This window comes from Alexandromys fortis, unplaced genomic scaffold, assembly GCF_014885135.2.
Source record: "Alexandromys fortis isolate MF-2015 unplaced genomic scaffold, M_Fortis_MF-2015_v1.1 scaffold_3, whole genome shotgun sequence".
In the NCBI taxonomy this organism is placed as follows: Eukaryota; Metazoa; Chordata; class Mammalia; order Rodentia; family Cricetidae; genus Alexandromys; species Alexandromys fortis.
Window position 1 is genome coordinate 15,337,061 of NW_026067909.1, and position 22,971 is coordinate 15,360,031.

Consider the following 22,971-nt stretch of genomic DNA (forward strand, 5'->3'; position numbering starts at 1 on the left):
TCAATTAAAAAAACATAAAAAATAAAAAAAATAATTAATTTTAGAAAGGGGAGGGGGAGAGGAGTGGAGGGAGGGAGAAGGAAATGGGAAGCTGGGAGGAGGCGGAAATTTTTTTTTCAATAAAAAAAATAAATAAAAAAAAAACAAAAAAATTAATTTTAGTTAGGTGTATATATGATTTTTTTTTTTTTTTTTCGAGACAGGGTTTCTCTGTAGCTTTGGAGCCTGTCCTGGAACTAGCTCTTGTAGACCAGGCTGGCCTCGAACTCACAGAGATCCGCCTGCCTCTGCCTCCCGAGTGCTGGGATTAAAGGCGTGCGCCACCACTGCCCGGCGATTTTTTTTTTTTTAAAGCCTACAGCACCCGGTATTCCCAGGCGGTCTCCCATCCAAGTACTAACCAGGCCCAACCCTGCTTAGCTTCCGAGATCAGACGAGATCGGGCGCGCGTTCAGGGTGGTATGGCTGTAGACTAGGTGTATATATGAGTCTGTGTATTATGTGCACACGCCTAAGGAAGCCAGAGGAGTTAGATTCCCTAGATGCGGAGTTACAGGTAGATGTGAGCTGCCTGACATGGATGGACACTGGGAACAGAACTCAGGTTCTTTGAAAGATCAATACTTGTTTTTTGAGAAAGGGTCTCTCTCTATAGACCAGGCTAGCCTTGAATCACAGTTCACAGAGATCAGCCTGTCTCTGCCTTTCTTTTTTTTTTTAAATTTATTTATTTTATGTACATTGGTGTTTTTGCCTTCATATATGTCTGTGTGAGGGCATTGGATCCTGTGGAACTGGAGTCACACAGTTGTGAGCTGCCATGTGGGTGCTGGGAGTCGAACCCTGGTCCTCTGGAAGAGTTGAACCCAGTGCTCTTAATCTCTGGGCCATCTCTCCAGCTCACTGTCTCTGCCTTTCAAGTGCTGTGTTCAAAGGTGTGTCCAACAAACCTAGTTAGTACATACACGACCCCACCCCCCAACCCCCAGGATTTTTCTGTGTAGTCCTGGCTGTCTTGGAACTACCTCTGTAGACCAGGCTGGCCTCAAACTCACTGAGATCCGCCTGCCTCTGCCGCCTGAGTGCTGGGACTAAAGGCGTGCGCACCACCATCCAGCTAGTACATGCTCTTAACTGCAGATCCAATTTTCTAGCCTGTTGTGAGCCACTTTGTGGGACTCAAACCCAGGTTCTCTGGAAGAGTAACCAGTGCTCACAACCACTGAACCATGTCTCCAAATGAAGGTTTTAATGAAGGCCATTTAGTACAATAAATACCACAAAGCAGGCAAACTAGCTAATAAAGTATGCTAGTTTGTAGGGAATCACTACATAGTTCACTGTTTTTTTAATGAATGAGCCCATTCTCAAGCTGAAGGATTCAGTCATATTTAACCACTGCAGAGGCATTTAGGAATCTCACTAAGCTCCAGGGAGTCATCATTAGGAAGGATTGATCAGCTAAAGAGGATCTGGGAATGGAGTTTAATTAAATATAAATTACATACTCTTTCCAATCTCAGCTCTACCACTGAATAATTAGGTGGCAACAGGTAAATTCTTAAATGCTTTTGTAGTTTAGTTTCTCTGTTTTTTGAATTCAAGAATATTTGGGAGTCCAGATATTTGTGAAATGTGTTAGATCCCCTAAGGACACAGAATTAATGTAGAAGTATTAAGTGTGAGAGCTACCTAGATCATACAATACTCCAGTAAATTTTAAATTGCTAAGACTAATAATCTATACATTTTTTATATCCTATGGGAAGCCTCCGAAAGTGCTTCCTTAATCCAGAGATTGGAGGATTAAGACTGGAACAGCCCTCTTTCTTTCTTTCTTTCTTTCTTTCCTTTTCTTTTTTGCTTTTTCGAGACAAGGTTTCTCTGTAGTTTTAGAGACTGGCCTGGAACTAGCTCTTGTAGACCAGGCTGGCCTCGAACTAACAGAGATCCACCTGCCTCTGCCTCCTGAGTGCTGGGATTAAAGGTGTGTGCCACCACCGCCCAGCTCAGCCCTATTCCTTTATGATGCTGTCTGTTTCACTGATATGATTAGACAGGCAGCAGAGAAGGACCATTTTGTTCTTCAAGACAAATATCAAGAAACTGAGGCTCTTAGAGGCAGAACTGGAACTCTTGTCCCATTAGCTCAGATGTTCTCTCTGCTCCTCAACTGTTCCTCTACCTAGCTGAGGAGAGGGGTGGCTCAGGGAGTTTCTGTAGCTGGGACAGGGAAAAGCACTGTCTAGTTTCTCCAGGCCTTGAAAATTCACCATTCAACTCACCTGCAGCTTCACGGCAATAACTACCGAATTAAGATCTTTGTCCATTTCTTTAAGCATAACAAGTTTCTTCAGGGTCAAGCTGAACAGCCTAGAAAAACACAGAGAAAGAAGGTCCTGTTAAATATAAGAACTTGTGCGAAGGTAACATTTACCGTGGGAATCTGCTCTACTACAAGTAAGACTATGAGAAGGCCACTCAAGGTGGCTTTAACTTGTATGTTCGGCAAGTGTTAAAGGTGTATCACTCTGTGGACTTCAGTAGATGTCGAAATCTCAAGTTGAAACCCATAGATAGCCACTGCTAATGTGGAGCTATTTCACGGGAACCCAGGAGGCAGAGATATGGTTTTTCAGTTTTCCCCCTACCTGGCACTTACGCATATCTGAAACATTTACAAATGTAAGTCTTAGCAACATAGAGAACACACATACACACACATTAGCATGCAAGGTAAGAAGAGATACTTGCTAAAGTCTTCAGAGTCTCAAGGAAGGATTTTAGAGCTAACTACAAAATACTTCAGAATAATACAAAAGCAGATAAAACCAATACAATAAAATCTTAATGAATGTTCCATTGTGGAGAGAAACAATACAGGAGCACATTAACCCTTTCTGTCTTTCTGTAGGATTTTAAATTTTCATAGGAATAATAAAAGTAGGTATCTTCTGGCAGGGGGAAGAGAATAAAAAAGTGTTTTACTCCACAAATATTAGCATGCACTCTAGGGTCAAAGTAATTAAGTTAAAGCACTAGCTAGGCGGTGGTGGCGCACACCTTTAATCTTGCACTCAGAACACAAAGGAAGACGGATCTCTGTGGGTTCGAGGCCAGCCTGGTCTACAAGAGCTAGTTCCAGGACAGGCTCCAAAGCTACAAAGATACCCTGTCTCAAAAAGCAAAAAACAGGGGCTGGAGAGATGGCTCAGAGGTTAAGAGCATTGCATGCTCTTTCAAAGGTCCTGAGTTCAATTCCCAGCAACCACATAGTGGCTCACAGCCATCTGTAATGGTGTCTGGTGCCCTCTTCTGGCCTGCAGGCATACACACAGACAGAATATTGTATACATAATATCTATTAAAAAAGATAAAAAAAAAAAAGCAAAAAACAAAACAAGATAAAAAATAATGGGAAAAGAATAAACAGAGAGATCAATGGCAAGGAACAGAGTCTGTATACATAGGAATTTACCACGTAGGTAGACAAACTACTCAATTAACAAACAGTACCATACTGGAAAACTGGCTACATGAACAAAACAATGACAGATAATTGTTTTAGTCCTTATATCAAGGACAGATTCATGAGTTAAATAAAATGAGAAAAGCAATCAAGCCATAAAAGTTCCAGAAAAAAATATGACTTAAAAAAATTTCCAAACCAGGTACACATGCCTTTAATTCCACCACTTGGAGGCAGAGGCAAGAGGTTGTCTGTCACTTCAAGGATAAACTGGTCTACATAGTAAGTTTCAGGACTGCAATGATATTTTGTTTCTGTTTTAACAAATGAAGCTTGCCTGAAGATCAGAGTGCAGAGCTAAGACACTAGAGGCCAGACAGGAGTGGCACACACCTTTAATCCCAGTATTTGAGAGACAGAGGTACAGAGATCTGTTAGTTCAATGCTACTCTGGGCTACACAAGATTAAATCTGTCAGGCTGGGGGGTGGTGGCGCACGCCTTTAATCCCGGCACCTGGGAGGCAGAGGCAGGCGGATCTCTGTGAGTTCGAGACCAGCTTGGTCTACAAGAGCTAGTTCCAGGTCAGGCTCCAAAACCACAGAGAAACCCTGTCTCGAAAAACCAAAAAAAAAAAAAAAAAAAAAAAAAAAAAAAAAACCAAAGTTACAGAGAAACCCTGTCTTGAAAACAAAACAAAAAAACCAACAACAACAAAAAAAAAGATTAAATGTGTCTAAAAGAGAAACAGCTCAAAGGTGATCCCAGCACTGGATCACATGCCTTTAATCTCAGCACTAGGGGAGCTGGAGACAGGAATGATATGATTGGGCGGAGAGAGGAATACAAGTGGAAGGAGACAGAAACTCAGTGCAGTCTGAGGTTCGGTGGAAAGATGGAGTCTGGAGATGCATTCTGAGGATGCAGTCTGAGGTCAGAATCTGCCCTTTGGTCTGAGCATTGGTAGAGGTAGCAACTCCAGTGGCGGCGGCTCTGCTTCTTTGATCCTTCAGTTTTCACCCCCATACCTGACTCCAGGTTTTATTTATTAAAGCCAACTAGAATTTGTGCTACCCAGGAATAGAGAGAGACCCTGTCTGAAGACAACAACAAAAGCAAACCCAGGGTATGGGAGGCCCTTGAAAACATGCCACCTGCTGCTTTTGATCTCAGAATTTAGAAAGTAGAGGCCAGTCATCTCTGTGAGTTTCAGGCCAGTTGGGGAGACACAGCAAGAATCCATCTCAAACAAAAACAACAACCAAAAACGGCGGGGAGGGGGGTGCAAATTGAAAAGCATGGCACCAAAATCAGGATTTATACAGAAACTGACTGGCCAACCCATTTAAAATAAAAAGATTCCATACAGAAAAATAAATGAAAAAGAAATAATTACTTCTTTTTTTTTGGGGGGGGGGGTTCAAGACAGGATTTCTCTGTAGCTCTGGAGCCTGCCCTGGAACTAGCTCTTGTAGACTAGGCTAGCCTTGAACTCACAGAGATCCTCCTGCCTCTGCCTCCTAAGTGCTAGGATTAAAGGCATGTGCCACCACTGCCCAGCTAAAATTTCATATTTTAAAAGCTAAACTAAAGCGTGGTGGTGCGTGCCTTTAATCCCAGCACTGGGAAGCACAGGCAGGCAGATCTCTGTGAGTTCAAGGCCAGCATGGTCTACAAAGTGAGTACCAAGACAGTCAGAGCTGCTACACAAGAAAAACCCTGCCTCAAAAATCTAAAACCAAACCATACACAAACAAAATAAAAAGACAAAGCAAACCCCAAAGTACTTGTAATAAGAAGCACAACTTCCCAAACTAAAACTGACATAAAATGAGGAAAGAATCCCAGCACTCAGGAGGCAGAGGCAAGCGGATCTCTGTGGGTTCAAGGCCAGCTGGTCTACAAGAGCTAGTTCCAGGACAGGCTCCAAAGCTACAGAGAAACTCTGTCTCGAAAAACAAACAAACAAATCCAAAAAGATGTAATTTACAAAGCATCACAGAATAAGACACTCAGGGATAAAACAATGCAATAGTAATGTGAGAAAGTATCACACGAGTTCTTAGCTCCATCTGTGCTACAGGAAAGGGAGATGCAGATGCAGATTACTCAAGATGACCTTAAGCTCAGGGAAGGTGGTTCTGAAGCAGGCACACACACACAGAATTAAGTAACAAGATACCATATTCATGCATAAGGAAATGCTAGTATCCCAACTATCCTCTAAGCTGACACGAAAAGTAACAAGACATTAATAAATTCCAAAAGGAGTTTTCAAAGATACTATGTTTAACATCTACAATGAAAGGCCAAGGGCCAAACAACAACAATAACAACAAAACCACTCTTGAAGAAGAGATAGGATAATCAGATTTATTGTCGAGCAGCAGTTGAGGAAGTTCAGTATACTGAAAGAACAAAAGATTGTGGGAAAGAACACAATGCAACAGTCTCACAATTATACAGAAATCTGATAAAAAGATGAAGGCAGGGCCAGGAGTAGAGAAGCAGACCTGTTCATCCCAGCATTCAGGAAGCAGAGACAGGACGATCATGAGGAGGGAGAGGGGAGAGTGAAAGAGAAGCAGTATTAAGTAGTAAAAGGAAAAACTTTAGAATATAGGAATATTCTTTTAAAAATATTCTTTTAGAATATTCTTTTAAAAATAGTATTATGTTGTACTTAATCAATTGTGCATGCATGTTTGTGGGCTTCTGTGTGCCACAGCATGCAGACAGAGGTCAGAGGACAGAACTGGTGTTCTACTTCATGGGTCCCATAGACTGAACTCAGGCCTTCAGGCTTTGCAAAAGGTAATGTTAACCACTGAGCAATCTCCCCAGTCCCAGGACATTAGTCTTTCTTTTCTTTTTTCTTTTCTCTTCTCCTCTCTTCTCCCTTCCTCTCCTCCCCTCCCCCATGCCTTTTTTCCTGAGACAAGTTTCTCTATGGAGATCTGGCTGTACAGGAACTCACTCTGTAGACCAGGCTGGTCTTGATCTCTCAGAGATCTGCCTGTTTCTGATTCCCAAGTGCTGGGACTAAAGGCATGCACTGCCTGGATCCAGGAAAATAGTCTTATGACTCTGAAGATAGTCTAAAAATAAGGCACTGGAAACACTAAATTCAACTCTATGAAAATTAGGATTTTCTGCTCATCAGGTAACACCATATAAAGAATTAAGACATTCACGACTTTGAAGAAGATATTTGAAACTTATAATGCTGACAAAATACATAGAACGGAGACCAGTAAATCAATAGAAGTATAGGCAAAAGACAAGAGCAGTTTGTGCTTCCAAAAGAGGAAGATTAAATGGCTGATAAAAAAAATCAGGAAAATGCAAATTTAAATCAAAATAATGTTTTATACCCACAAATTTGGCAAAATAAAATATGGGTGAGGATGCCATACAATGGGATTCATATGCTGCTTTGTGAGAGTGCTGTCTGGTACAATCTCTTTAGAAAACTATTAGCTATCATCTTAGGAAGCTAAACATATGTGGAATCCATTATCCGCAATTACACTCACTGGCTAGATGGCACTGGGCTTGCTACCTTACCTCCCCATTTTGATTGTGTTCTCATAGGTAAAATGGTATAATAACTGTTATGGTAAAAGTAAAACGCTACAGGTCCCTGAGCGGCGGCAGTGGGCACGAGACCACGGCAGGCCACGAAGGTAGCCGGATCCCAGGCAGGGAGCCCTCGAGTGGCCTGCATGGAGTGGACTGCATGGTGGACAGGCACGTCATGCAGCTCCCCTGCCTAGGCTCCCTGCCTGGGATTCCCTGCTTGGGATTGCTGCTCTTGTTTTCTCCCTCACCACATGGCTCCCTGCCAGGGACCTCGGCTGCCTTCGTGACCCATGGTATCATGGCCCGCTGTCCACTGCAGCGTTTTACTTAAAGCATTACAATAACACCAACTCGGGGCTGGAGAGATGACTCAGTGGTTAAGAGCATTGCCTGCTCTTCCAAAGGTCCTGAGTTCAATCCCCGGCAACCACATGGTGGCTCACAACCATCTGTAATGAGTTCTGGTGCCCTCTTCTGGCCTGCAGACATACACACAGACCGAACATTGTATGCATAATAAATAAATTTAAAAAAAAAACAACTCATGGGGCTGCCAAAGGAATCATGCATAAAAATTAAGTGAGAACATGCCCACCCACAGAGAGCACTCTATATTCAACACTGCTTGCATTATGTACACTAGAATCTTCACGATTACCACCAGACGTAGCCCAAAAAGCTGTAGTACAGCCACACAACTCAATGCTGCTCATTAGAAGAAAAAAAATCAATGAATTAAGATTTCATTTCAATCCAGGAGATGGTGGTGCACACCTTTAATCCCAGCACTTGGAGACAAAGGCTGGCAGAAATCTGTGAGGTCAAGGCCAGCCTGGTCTAAAGAGTGAGTTCTGGAACAGCCTGCACTTGAAAAGAAACCCTTAAAAAAGAAAGGAAGGAAGGAAGGGAAGGAGGGAGGGAGGGAGGGAGATCTAGTGCCCTCTTCTGGAGTGCAGGCATACATGTAGGCAAAACACTGTACACATAATAAATAAATAAATAAATAAATCTTAAAAAGATAAAAAGAATGCCTGGAGCTTGGGAAATGTAAAAAGAAAAACTGAAAGCTAGACTTTGCAGTGAGAACTTTGATTTTGCTTATGATGGGAGACACGGATGAACTATAAACAAGAAAATCATTATACACAATGATTCATTCAAGAGTACTCTGCAGCCGGGCGGTGGTGGTGCACGCCTTTAATCCCAGCACTCGGGAGGCAGAGGCAGGCGGATCTCTGTGAGTTCGAGACCAGCCTGGTCTACAAGAGCTAGTTCCAGGACAGGCTCCAAAACCACAGAGAAACCCTGTCTCGAAAAACCAAAAAAAAAAAAAAAAAAAAAAAAAAGAGTACTCTGCTTAGGTGAATATTAGACCTCGGAGATGGGATGATGGAATTGGGAAAATACACCAGTCAGAAGGTTAAGGCTATGGTCCAGCTAAGATAGGAGGAAAATTTTTTCTCAGTACTGAGATAAAGACAGAGAGCAGAATTCAGGAAAATTCTGGTAGATTGCTTATGTCTTGCTAGTAGACTGAATGCAGGGTCTTGGGAAAAATAAAACTCCATTATATTTCTGAGTTCTGGCTTGAACAATAGGGTGGATGATGGCAGTACCATTTACCGAGATGAAAGAGGAGACAGGGACGTTCTGGAGTGGAGTGTGAAGATATCTTGACTGTCTAGGTGGACACTACATGGACAACTGTGGATGTCTCCAGCTCAAGGGAAAACCCAGGCTTGAGTTACAGATTTGGAAATCAAAGTAGAGAAGCAACAACTGAAGCGATGAGACCAACTGGGATCTTACAGAAGGGTTCAAACAGGAAAGAGAGACTGTCAAGGCTGGGCCTGGGGCAGAGGAGGAGGAGAGGAGAGGAGATGCCAGTGAGATGGGAAAACAAAAGGATGTGCTTCTTCAGACTTACTGAGAACACTTAGGAGGGAGCATCCGATGGAGTCCTCATGTAGGATGAGCTAAAGATAGAAAGCTGACCAGGGGATCTTACAAAATGAAGGGTGCCTACCACACACACACACACACACACACACACACACACACACACACACCAATAAAGTAAGGACAGAAAACAAGATTTCAAGCAGGAAAAGAAATGTGGCAATGTGGGAGGAATGGAAAATGGAGACGTTCACTTTGGTTTCTTTGAGAACCAGCAGATCAATCTACCATCCACACAGCCACCTTTCTGAAAGGTTCTGGGACCAATTAGTCCCATCTAGCTTTCCCTGTGGTCTCAAAGTAAGAGAAATGTAGTTTTATCGAAAAAGTACAAGGGAGAGACAAGACTGGGAATCAGAATGTAATTATTCAAGACATAAATTAAAAGGCAAACATCTATATTTTTTCCAAATGTCCAAGCCTCCCTGGGTAAAAGCATCCTTGTTCCTGAGAGTTAAAACCTTTAGTTTTAAATTGTGGGTTTGAGCCAGGTGGTGGTGGCGCATGCCTTTAATTCTAGCACTCGGGAGGCAGAGGCAGGAGGATCTCTGTGAGTTCGAGGCCAATCTGGTCTACAAGAGCTAGTTACAGGACAGGCTCCAAAACCACAGAGAAACCATAAAAACAATAAGAATTTTTGCTTCCTTCTCTATTCTAGCTTGGTTGAGACAGGGTTTCACTACTTTCCCTCAGTTGGCCTAGAATTTGCACCTCCCAGCGTTAGCTTTCGAGGAGCTGGGATTTCAGGTGTGTACTAACATACTCAGCTCCCAGTACCTTTATACAGCTATCCTACCCCTCTAGGTCAAGGGAACCTTGTGGCCATGTGTGTGTATTCTCTGCAGCACTTTGCACCTCTAGGCAGTCTTCCTTCTTGCACCCTCAGATGTTAACCAGAATGAACCAAAGTCTAGAGGGTATGCTTTCCACAGCCTATGTCTCAAACTGGACAGAGAGACAGCTAAAGGCCCAATGTGAATAAATACAGTTGTAAACGCAGCCACACGCAAAACTGAGGCAGGAGGATTTCAAATTCAAGGTCAGTCTGGAGTCTCAAGATAAAAAGGGCTGAGAATGTAGCTCAGTGGGAAAGCACTTGCCTAGCAAGCATGGTGCCCCAGGACTACCCCAACTTGTGAGACAGAAAGAGGAATAGGTATCAGAAAGCCTTCCCAACAAACATCATTTCCGGCCGCTTTGCAGCCCCCCATCTTCTGATTCTCCATTGTAGGTCAAGCTTTCTCCCTCTCTTAAGTCTGCAGTATTCCTACCTCCTTAAGCTCTCATGTGCTAATGGACATAGACTATGTCCTCTTACTTGGATCCTTCCAACTTCTAACACAGCTATGTGAAAGTAAATGGGTAATGTATAGTTTATCTAATTAAAACTATCCAATGCAAAAACAGTAAGAAGAAAAAATATGTGTTTCACTTCACTGAACATAGAACCCATGTTTTTATCCAACAGCTTCTTAATTGGACAACACTAGCTTAAAGGACACTAAATCACCCCTTTCTAAACAGTGTCACACATGCAGAATATTTTTCCCCTTTGTTGTTGGATGAGCTGGGCACATGGCCAAGTCTTTTTCTAATTAGATCCTGTGGTTAATGCCTTAATCTATTAGCTACCATTTCCTTGCCCCACCCCTCCCCCAAATGGAAGGGGCAGGAAGATTGGGTATAGCTAGTAATTTAGCCGAAACTGGAATGGAATTTGAAATCATCCCACCTTACTAGGTGTGGTGGCACATGCCTTTAACCCCAGCACTCAAGAGGCCGAGGCAGGTGAATTTCTGTGAATTCAAGGCCTGCCTGGCCTACAGAGCCAGTTCCAGGACAGCTAGGGCTTTTACAAAGAGAAACTCTGTCTCGAAAAACCAAAAAGAAACTACAAAAACCAACCAAACAAACAAACAAAAAACACAAAACAAACCAAAAAAACAAAAACAAAAACAGCTCCTTGTCTCTGCCTCAAAGAGCTGTGACTAAAGGCACAGCCATTATGCCCTGCTCCACCTTACTTTTTGAGATCTGGTCTCTCAACATATTCAGAGCACACTGGTAGCAGACTGACTGAGTTTCAGGAATCTTGCCCCCCTTTTCCTCTTTTCCTCTGTCCCAATCACAGCTACATCCCACCACTTGACTATATCCTGGAAGTTCCACTCATTTTTCTTAAGTTTTTCCTTCTCTTCTTTCAGTGGGTAATTTCTAGCAATTTAGCTTCAAGTACCCAGGTGTTTTTTTTAACTGTTTACAAAATAATACTACTGAGCATATCTATGAGCATACTTTTAAACTTCAGTTACTATTTTACTTCAACTCTAACTACACGTTTTATTTCCATATTTCAGGCATAAACTTGTCTGCTGTTCCTTTAATTCTTTAGGCACAATTTGTAATATTTCATTCCAAAGGCACTTAGATGAAAACAGGAACTTGGTTAGTTCTTACAGATTGCATAGCTTTTATTCCTCCATGTGAGTTCTGCTTCTCTACATGTCTAATAGTTTCAGATCAGAACAGGACATTACAGCCATGTGGTGGTGGCCCACACCTTTCATCCCAGCATTTGGGAGGCAGAGGCAGGCAGAGCTATGTGAGTTTGAGGCCAGCCTGGTCTACAGAATAAGTTCCAGGACAGGCTCCAAAGCTACACAGAGAAATCCTGTCTCAAAAACAAAGCAAACAAAACAAAACAGGACATTGCAGGTAAATCACTGTGAAATTCTGGATTCTGCTATGTCCCTCAGAGGATACTGGGGATTCTGTTTTTGTTTTCTGGTTGGTTTTTTTTTTTCTAAGTAGGCAATTAATTTGCCTGAATATACCCTAAAATCACGTAGTACGTGTCTCCTGTGGTGTTTTTAAGACCCTCTCCTGAGGACCTCTAATTGCCAGATTCTACCCACAGAATACTCTAACTGCCCTAACTGGTGGACCCTGCCCCCACCCTACAGAGTGAAAAGCCGAATCTCTGGACAAGAAATCTCAAACAATCTCCACCCTGAAACGGTCCACCCTCTTCTCAAGAAACTGTATAAGCTCTCTATCCTGTTCAGTTTGTTGTTGTTTCTTGCTCAAACGGAGGCAGCCACCTTCCTAGTTTTTCCTTCCTAATAAATCTCTTGTGTGAGGTTTGTTGTGTGGTGTGACTCTGGTATTTCTTGGCTTCCAGCTGCCAGGATACTTTTCCATCCGAGCTGCAATACTTATATTTGGTGACATGATTTGGACAGCTTCTCCTAGTGATTGTGTTTCCCTTCATGGTCTGGGCTGCACTGGGACCCTACCCCTCATCTCTAGTCCACCCCCAACAGACTCACCTTCTGGCTCACTGATCACTCAGTACCCCATCCACCAGCAGCCATTGGGTAAGTTTCTCCTTTGGTCAGAGTAATCGTTTCCCTGAGTCTAAAGAAGTGACCCTTGAATGACCGGCACCCCTCTGGTACTCTTGAAGGTGAAGGTACGCCAGCCATGGTCTTTAAGTCTATCTAAACTACCTCTTCACCTGACCCCATCCACCTACTTTGGAGCTGCAATCCTGCAGTTTCCTTAGGCCAAACCAGGCTACTGTGCCTCTTCCTGCCCTCTTCTCTCACCTTCCCCCTAGCGCTGCCCATAAGCCCACAGCTCCTTTAGGCCCTTATGGCTTTTGTGACCCTATTCTCCAATGCTTTCCTATGGAGGAGAACCGGGAGCTCACTTTTTTTCTTGTCTTCTCGCCTCAATAGAAGCCCAGGTACCAGGCACCCAGTCTCTCTGTTGGCTTAGCCAGGTTAAGTCCTGACCCCTACTGAGTGTGGTAATGACCCACAATGAGCAAGGGTCCTCCCTGAGTCCTGGGGATGCCCATGACTGCAGGCTGCAGTGACATTTTCTTTTTCTCTCATCCATGGGAACATGTCTTCCATACCCTCTCATTCCCCCTTAGGAAGCCTTTTAGAAAATTCCACCTGGGGGGATGGAGAGATGGCTCAGAGGTTAAGAGCACTGGCTGCTCTTGCAGAGGTCCTGAGTTCAATTCCCAGCAACCACATGGGTAGCTCACAACCATCTAAGAGATCTGGTGCCCTCTTCTGGTGGGCAGACATGCAGGCAGAACATTTCATACATAATAAATTAATAATAATAAAAAAAGAAAACCCCACCTGAAGGGCACTAAATTTATTCACTTTTGCAATCAAATTTGGCTTCAGTACCCTTTAGATAATCAATCCACAGGGCCACCTAATGGCATCTTAGATCCTAATATCATTTGGGACATTTACAATACTGTGAGTGATCGGAGAAATGGACAGAGATTTTCCCATTTCCTTTTTTTTGTTGTTGTTTTTGTTTGTTTGTTTGTTTGTTTTTTGAGACAGGGTTTCTCTGTGGTTTTGGAGCCTGTCCTGGAACTAGCTCTTGTAGACCAGGCTGGTCTTGAACCCCATTTCCTATTTCTCTGCTCTAAGCCCTGTCTTTGTCTAGTCCTACTCCAACACATAAATGTCCTACCTTTTAAGTTATCATCGATGGATCTGTAAGTTTGTTGTAAAGTGGGAGCGAGGAGCAAGACCTAGCAGGAGGGGGAGAGAGCAAAGGCACACACCCTGCACACACTCTTTCTTCACTGCTTGGTGCTTTTCTCAGCTCCCTCCTGAAGCATCCTTTGTCTATAGCCAGACTCAAAAATTTCACCTCTAAGCTTTCTTTTCTCCTCCTCCTCTTCTTCTTCTTCTTCTTCTTCTTCTTCTTCTTCTTCTTCTTCTTCTTCTTCTTCTTCTTCTTCTTCTTCTTCTTCTTCTTCTTCTTCTTCTTCTTCTTCTTCTTCTTCCTCCTCCTCCTCCTCCTCCTCCTCCTCCTCCTCCTCCTCCTCCTCCTCCTCCTCCTCCTCCTCCTCCTCCTCCTCCTCCTCCTCCTCCTCCTCCTCCTCCTTTTTGTGGCTACCTTACTAGATTAAGTTTTACAGGGATTCAGGTGTCTTTTAGGTATGAGTGGCATTAGAACGTTGTTTTTATGCTGTCCCACTTGAGTTAAAATCTGGCTCTAGAGTTAGGGTATGAGTCCCCCTCTTCTAGACCCAAGCATGCTTGTGGAAAGGTTTTTTTTTTTTCCCCCAACATCTTTGTCCCATTTCAGGTGAGTCACCTGCTGTGTGACTGAGAAAGGAGAGCAAAACAAAATAAAGAGACAGACTATTCCCAATAGGTACCATTGCTACTCATTTCATACCTTTTTGGTTTTTGGTTTAACTCTAAAAATTTTGTTAAAGTATAAATTTTATCTCAAGATTTGTAGAACCATTGTGTAAGCTTTCTGTACCTCAAGATTTATAAGCATATTGGGTTTGATGAAAACCCTGTAAAATCTGTAACAAAAGGGTTAATTTAAAACTCATAACACCAGGAATGATAGTTAAAAATCTATATGTAGCCAAGCGGTGGTGGCGCACGCCTTTAATCCCAGCACTCGGGAGGCAGAGGCAGGCGGATCTCTGTGAGTTTGAGATGAGCCTGGTCTATAAGAGCTAGTTCTAGGACAGGCTCCAAAGCTACAGAGAAACCCTGTCTGGGAAAAAAAATCTATACGTATGTTAACTTAAAGGAAACACCTTAGCTGCTGTCTCCCACTGGGATGGAGGTAACCACCTAGCTGACAGTCATTTTTCTTGGGTTGGGAAGGATGGACTTTGCCATGTGGCCTCACTCCATCGTGATAAAGTGACCACACGACTTAAGTCATTCAAGGAAAAACAATTCCAACCTGTGGGGCCCAAACCAGATGGTTCTTCCACTATTTTCAGTCACACTAACAAGCCTCAGCCACAGTCCCTCCTCTTCCCCTCCAGCCTCTCTGGTTTCTCTTTCTCCTTTCGTAACACAGGCTGCCCACCCAATCAGGGCTGAGGCAGTCCCTGAACAAGACTCTGAATGAAATTACCACATCCCCAGGGAGCATCCTTGCTAGGGTTCAGTTTTTGACTTGCCTCCTGACTGGCCACCCTTAAAGAGGTAAATTATGAAAAAATCCAAGAGGTCACCCAGGACAAACACAATGGCCCATCTCAATTTCTAGGCTGCTTCACAAAGACTCTTACAATATTCCAGTCTGCATCCTGAGACCCAGACGGAAACCAGCTCCTTGTGACCCACCTCTCCCAGTTTCCCTGATCGTAGAGCCACACGAAAACGTCTATAGAAAGGACCCCTGACCCCACAGGCAGATGTCTCAGCAACGGCCTTTAAGGTGTACCATGGGAGAGATGAAAAAAACCCCAAAACAAAATTACTGATACTAACAAAGACCTTTTATCTGGTCATAGTAACTGCTCAGACTCCCTGACCTCCCAAAGCCTGAGAATCTCCTGGTTTCTGTTTCAAATGCAGTCAGGAGGTTCACTGGCCCAGGATTGTCTGATCCCTCATAAACCACCCAGACGATGTCCAAGGTGCCATCAAGAAGAGCACTGGGGTGCTGACTGTGCCCATGTCCCTCATGGCATAGGGACATCAAGCCTAGAACAATCATTTTGTTCCATCTTCCTAAATAGAAATTTCATCTAACTTGCTCTGTAGACCAGGCTGGCCTCAAATTCACCGAGATCCACATGCCTCCCCACTGCTAGGATTAAAGGCGTGTGCTGCTACCGCGCCCGCCCGGCTATTTCAATATGCTGCCATACTAGTGCTATAAGTTTGCAATCAAGCATTTGTGTCATATAACCAGCACTAAAATGATTGTGATACACTCACAAAACTTCCAAAACTGCTTCCTTTCCCCCTTAACTAAAACAAATGGCTTCCCAAACTGAGTATACATCATAGCAGAGTAAATGTCCCTGGGTTATTGTCCAACAAGATAAGCGTGTGGGAAGGGAAATAGCAAGCACTAAACAAGAGGGCTCAGAAGCAACCAGGTCCAACTCAGCCAAGCACACACAGGGCACCTGCCACAAAACAAACTCTCTGGGCCACCAACTGCTCCAAAGCGCTTGACAGGAAAGCTCGACCTGAGAAAAATGAAAATAATCCAGAGAAGGACAAGAGAAGTCAAGCCATGAGTAACCCAAAGTCTTTTGAAGCCAACAGTCCATTACAAGCAGAGTTAACTGATAAGGTCAGATTGATGACAAGAAGGGAATCCAATTGCAAGCCTTTATAATCTAACACAGCTCCAGGGCAGAGGGCCACTCTCCATTAACAGCAGCACCACCTGACAGCAGTTTTGAAATGCTGCCTGAGGAAAAGCAGCCTCTTTTCCCTTCCTTCTCCGAAAGACTGACCCACATATAAACACCACCAATGGGTCCCCCCTCCCCCGCCCCAGTAAAGAAGGCTAAGATGTAAGAGGGCACGGTGTAAGACCTTGGGCATGGCTTAAGAACCACTCCAAGCATCCAGAGCTGATTGTGAGAGAGAAATAGTGTCCCATGAAAGCCAGCTTGATTCCCTTTTCCTTCCTTTTTTCTTTTCTTTTATTATTTATTTTTTGGAGACAGGATTTTTCTGTAGCTTTGAAGCCTGTCCTGGAACTAGCTCTTGTAGACCAGGCTGGCCTTGAACTCACAGAGATCCACCTGTCCCTACCTCCCAGTGATGGGATTAAAGACCTGTACCACCACCACCACCTGGCCTTACTGTTTCTAAGGAAACCTATCCCTTTTGATTTAAATTAACATTTATTTATTTATTTATTTATTTCCATGATATTTACTGAGCTCTACATTTTTCTCTGCTCCCCTCCCTACCTCTCCCCTCCCTCCTTCAATCCTCCCTCAAGGTTCCCATTCTCCCACTTTGCTCAGGAGACCTTGTCTTTTTATACTTTCTATTTCCCATGTAGAGTATATCTACGTAAGTCTCTCTTAGTGTCTGCATTGTTGTCTAGGTTCTCTGGGATTGTGGTTTGTAGGCTGGCTTTCTTTGCTTTATGTTTAAAAAACACCTATGAGTGAGTACATGTGATAATTGTCTTTCTGAGTCTGGGTTACCTCACTCAAAATAATGTTTTCTAGTTCCATCCATTTTCCTGCAAATTTCAAGCTGTCATTTTTTTTTTTCTGCTGTGTAGTAAGTACTCTGTGTGTAAATGTACCACATTTTCCTTATCCATTCTTCGGTCGAGGGCAGTTAGGTTGTTTCCAGATTCTGGCTATGACAAACAAAGCTGCTACAAACATAGTTGAGCACATGTCTTTGTGGCACGATTGAGCATCCTTTCGATATATAACCAAAGTGGTATTACTGGGTCTTGAGGAAGGTTGTTTCCTAATTTTCTGAGAAATCACAACACTGACATCCAAAAGGGTTGTACCAGCTTGCACTCCCACCAGCAATGCAGAATGTTCCCTTTTCCCCACAACCTCTCCAGCATAAGTTGTCATCAGTGTTTTTGATCTTGGCCATTCTTACAGGTGTTGGATGGAATCTCAGAGTTGTTTTGATTTGCATTTCTCTGATGACTAAGGATGTTGAACATTTCCTTAAGTGTCTTTCAGCCATTTTAGATTCCTCTGTTGAGAGTTCTCTGTTTAGGTCTGTACTCCATTTATTTATTGGATTATGTGATCTTTTGGTGTCCAATTTCTTGAGTTCTTTATATATTTTGGAGATCAGACCTCTGTCTGATGTGGGGTTAGTGAAGATCTTTTCCCATTCTGTAGGCTGTTGACCATGTCCTTTGCTTTACAGTTTCAGGAGGTCCCATTAATTGATTGTTTCTCTCGGTGTCTGTGCTCCTGTTTTTTTTTTTTGTTTTGTTTTGTTTTTTTTTTTTTTGTTTTTTGTTTTTTGTCTTTTCGAGGCAGGGTTTCTCTGTGGCTTTGGAGCCTGTCCTGGTTCTTGCTCTGTAGACCAGGCTGGTCTCGAACTCACAGAGATCCGCCTGCCTCTGCCTCCCGAGGCTCCTGGGGTTCTATTTAGGAAGTGGTTCCCTATGCCAATGTGTTCAAGTGTACTTCCCACTTTCTCTTCTATGAGGTTCAGTGCGGCTGGCTTTATGTTGAGGTCTTTGATGCATTTGGACTTGAGTTTTGTGCATGGAGATAGATATGGGTCTATTTTCATTTTTCTACATGTTGTACCAGTTATGCCAGCACCACTTGTTGAATATGCTTTCTTTTTTCCATTTGATATTTTTTGCTTCTTTATCAAATATCAGGTGTTAGAAGATGTGTGGATTGATACCTGGGTCTTCTGTTCGGCTCCATTGGTTCTCCTGTCTGTTTTTATGCCAGGCAGATCTGATTTTTATCAATCTAGAAGGAATCCCCAGCTTTTCATTTCCTCTGAAAACAAAAGTATAAGCTCTTCCCCCAACAAAATAAATTTTTTGACTTACATTTTAAAGCTAAGGTACTCTTTTTTTTTTTTTAATGTTTATTGGGGGTTTTGCCTGCACGTATCTGTGTGAAGATGCCACATCCCGTGGAACTGGAGTTACAAACAGTTGTTATCTGCCATGTGGGTGCTGGAAATTGAACCCAGGTCCTTTGGAAGAGTGGTCAGAGCTCTTAACCACTAAGCCATTTCTCCATCCCAAGTTAAGGCATTCTTAAAGTATCTAGGCTGGATTAATTTAGCAGTTCCTTTCATAATCCAATGTCTCTCAGCAGCTGTTGTCTGTTCATTAGTATTCAAAAAATTCAAAATTAGCAAAGCACCAGATAAGCTGGGCAGTAGTGGCACAGGCCTTTAATCTCAGTGTTTGGAGGGCAGAGACAGGTGCATCTCTCTGAGTTCAAGGCCAGCCTGATCTACAAGACCTAGTTCTAGGACAGACTCCAAAGCTACAGAGAAACTCTCTGTCTTGAAAAATCAGAAAAGAAAAAGAAAAATCAAAGCACCAGATAGGATTCAGACTCCTTGTACATTTTTCATATCTATGTGGCTTATTTTTTAACTCTAATTTTCTCTTTAAGATGTTACTATTCGTGGTGGCTCAGGCCTTTAATCCCAGCACTCGGGAGGTAGAGGCAGGCGGATCTCTGGGAGTTCGAGGCCAGCCTGGTCTAGAAGTTTTTTCCCTCTGGATCTGTCTTTACTGTGTATCTCTATCCTTTTTGCCTGCATGAGCAAAACCTTGAAGCTGCCATGAGGCTTAGCTCACGATGCACTGGTGGCTCAAGCATGGGAGACATGTCTCAGTGCCAAGGCCGGCACAACACGTGAGACAAGAAGGCTGTGTCTGGCTCTGTTTTTGTGTGTTTAGAACTTTTTTTTTTTAAGTTTTCTTGGATCTTAGTGGATATATGTGGCCAGACATTGGATGTCATTTGTAGATGGACTTTTCTGTCCTGCCTGCCAGCTCCCAAATAACCACACATAGACAGACTTTTTACTGATTAAGAAAGCTCAGCTGATGGCTTAAGCTTGTTTTTTAGCTAGCTCTCATAACTTAAATTTCTATTAATCTATGTGTTCATTTCCTCATCTACGTAATTCCCATCCTCTTTGTTCTGTATCTCATGACGTCTCTACCCTTCTTCCCAGCATTCCCTCTGCCCTGAAAATTCTGTCTATTTATTGGCCATTCAGCTTTTTACTATACCAAATCCAAGTGACAAATCTTCACAGGGTACAAAAAGATTATTCCACAACAAGGCACCAATTTGGTCACAGGAGATGAGAATTCAGGCTATTTATCCACTATTGCTAGGAGTCTAATTTGGGCTCCTCCCCACAGACTCCTGGGAGAGTCCTCTGGGACCCCCAATGCACTCCCAGCAGTCCCTTTCAGCACCCATCCCCTCTGTGCCGCCCTACCCTGACTGCTCCCATCCCCACCTGCCCTCAGGCCACTTATGAAGTCTCTTTTATTTCCCCTTCTCAGGAAGTTCTGGGTGTCCCGGTAGGAAGATTCTTATGCAGAGTACTGGCCAGTGACACACTTTTAATTAATGCTTCTTTTTCTTAACTCTAAAACCATGTGGCCAAAGCTGCCAAGTTCTATTGCTCACTGGGGCTGGAACATGGTCCTCTTGTTCAATTACATCTTCACCAACTTTAGTGTTTGTTGTTGCTGTTATATTTATTTATTTATTGTTCATAAAGTATTCTGCTTGCATGTATGCTTGGATGCCAGAAGAGGGCACCAGATCTCATTATAGATGGTAGTGAGCCACCATGTGGTTGTGGGAATTGAATCCAGGCCTTCTGGAAGAGCAGTTAGTGCTCTTAACCCCTGAGGAGAAAGAATAAATCATACTCAATAATTGGGTACCTAGTTGGAAAAAAAACATATGAAACCCTATGTGGCATAACAAACTAAATTTCAGGTGATTAAAGACTTAAATACAAATATACATACATTAGAACTAATCCACTTAAATGAATAAAAGTTTTAAGCAGCTGTAAGATAAAGAAAGGCTTTTGTAAGCAAAAAAGAAGAAAGAAAGAAAGAAAGAAAGAAAGAAAGAAAGAAAGAAAGAAAGACAGACAACTAAAATCCAGGGATTTTGCTGTTGTTTGTTTCAACACAGGAGGGTCTCACTAAATAAGCCTGGCTGGCAAAAGGCTCTTTATGTAGACCAGAGGCATCTTGAATTCACAAAGACCCACATGCTTCTGCCAATTAAAAATTGGTAAATTTCACTAAGTAAAAAAAAAAAAAATCTGTGTGGCAAACACTAAACAAAGTCAAAGACAAACACAAGCTGGAAATTTGTACTTCTAATCCAAGACTTCAGGCTATTTTCAAAATTCCCCCAAGTAAAGAAAAAAGGCAAGAGAAAAGTCTGAACCAACTACAGTTAGAAGACACCAAGAAGGCTTAAATGGTTTTCTATGGGCATCCTACGAGCAGAACACTCAATCCATTTGCTGCTACAAATGGTCTAATCAGGATTAGTGGAAGAAATTTCCACGAAAGTGGCGCCCCAACGTGGTAACGAACTACACGTAAAACCTGAGAGAGCTTAATTTTAAACACAGAAAAAAACAGAGTTTAACACAGCTTTTTGCTGTTTGCTAGGGCGTGCTGTAGAGAGAGTTCCTGATTCAGCAAAAGCAACAGAAAAAAAGCCGCACCATTTAAAACACGGCTTCCTGGGCCCTGCCGCTGGTGCAAACTCCAGCTATGGTGCATTTCTGGGCCCGGACGTTTGTGTGCCCACTCGGGGTAGGGAACAAAGTAGCTGAGACCATGCCCATGGCTCGGCTCTTCCTGCCTGGGTAGGCAGTGGGATCCGGTTTACTAGAAAGTGGCAGTTTTGAAATATCTGTTTCTGGGCTGTGCCGCCATCGCATCTCTGTCTGGCTCCTGCGGGAGACAGAGCTTTTGAAAGGAGCATTTGGAGTAAAGTGCTACGATTTGTTTGATGGTAACTAGACTCGCTGTGTGCCTGGAACTGTGCACGGCTCAGGAGCACCAAATGGCTCTGTGGCAGGAGCGGATCTGCTATGCTGAACTGTGCTGATCTTAGGCAGGAACTGTGGTAATTATAATAACAGTGCAGTTAAGGTTTAGACTGGGCCAGAAACAGGTGGTACCATATTACCTCTACATGGCACAAGCTAAGGTTTTAAGAAGTGCTTAGCATTTTAAGAAGTGTTCCTGGATAGTAAAAAAATTACAGATTCACAATAGGACAGACTCAGACATAAAAGACCTCTAAATGGATCACAATGTTGGATGAGTGTACATAGGTTTGGGAGAGAGAAGAAAAAGAATATAGAGAATAAAGTTAATGTCTTAAAAAGGGGGGGTAAAGTCTTTAAAGAGACAGAATAAAGTAAAGTGATAAAGTAAAAATAAGCCACATAAAAATGGAAAATTCACAGAGGGTCTGGATTATGTATTTTATTGTGTTTTCTTTAAAACTTTTGACTGTGAAGGAGCTAAGTACAAAAAACCATTTCATTAAATGGGCTGCTAAGATGAACCTGCATATATGTTCTTTTTCTTTTTTCTTTTTTTTTTTTTTAAATTTTTTTGGTTTTTCGAGACAGGGTTTCTCTGTAGCTTTGGTGCCTGTCCCGGAACTAGCTCTTGTAGACCAGGCTGGCCTCGAACTCCCAGAGATCCGCCTGCCTCTGCCTCCCGAGTGCTGGGATTAAAGGCATGTGCCACCACCGCCCGGACTACATATATGTTCTAAAGGTATCTTGACTTCAGAATTTGGGTCTAAGGATATCATGCTTTGGAAAAGAGTTTCTTCTTTTGTTTTCACAGAGGATGAGAGGATTGCTTCTATGCCAATATGGTATGTATGATAGACCATGCTCTCCTGAAAGATCACCATGAACACCTTCAGAAAATTACTTTGCTCAGCTGCCACCTGAGATGAACCTAGCAGACAGGTTACACCATGAAAGACCTAAATAACAGCGCCCCCATTCAGCACGAAGCAGTTTGGAGAGAAATAACTACGTCCATATTCCCAAATATTATTTATAAATGTTCTTTTATATTTAAAGGGGGATATGATATAGATATGAATAATTTGCATTGGTATGGATTTTAAGGTCAATTTTGTTATATGTATTTCTGATATTAAGTTATCGTGATTGTATAGTTCATTTAAAAATGTAATGTATAATTAGGAAATATAGGTTGTTAATGTTTAATCATCGATAATAGGCTTGTAGTCATGTTAGATTTTCTAGATATACAGAGATATATTTCAGTTCATTCTTCATATCTTTCAAAGACTGCAGAATATGGCATTTAATGTTTTAATAACTTAGGGTTTTCATGACAATGAGACACGTCTGCTCCTGGCAGCACCAGCTACTTCAAGAGGAAGATGGGCATTGAAGAGGCTCCTTATGGAGTTGGTTAGCCATTTGAGCAAGAAACTGCTCTTGCCTGGACTGTTGCATAAACTGAACACAGAGAACCCTCAGAGAGAGGACTGCTGAACTTGCCTAAAGGTGAGACGATCTTTTGGGGTTCCTGATTCATGAAAGAGTCTGCGAGACATTCTGCAGGACACAGCAGATAGTGACTGAACTGTCTTTGAAATTTCCTGCT

The 22,971-nt window shown here is 42.7% G+C and overlaps 1 protein-coding gene and 1 non-coding gene across 5 annotated transcripts in view; both read right to left on the reverse strand.

Moving 5' to 3' along the window:
* Pacs1 (phosphofurin acidic cluster sorting protein 1) overlaps positions 1-22,971 on the reverse strand; it is a 132,665-nt gene that overhangs the window by 38,581 nt on the left and 71,113 nt on the right. For all 4 annotated transcript variants that reach the window (XM_050137339.1, XM_050137342.1, XM_050137340.1 and 1 more), the window contains exon 2: positions 2,286-2,373. In XM_050137339.1, the coding sequence (XP_049993296.1) occupies positions 2,286-2,373 (88 nt within the window). The remainder of the gene's footprint in view (positions 1-2,285; positions 2,374-22,971) is intronic.
* LOC126498946 (5S ribosomal RNA) lies at positions 353-473 on the reverse strand. The gene has a single exon (XR_007590924.1). It is a non-coding gene; the product is annotated as a 5S ribosomal RNA (ribosomal RNA).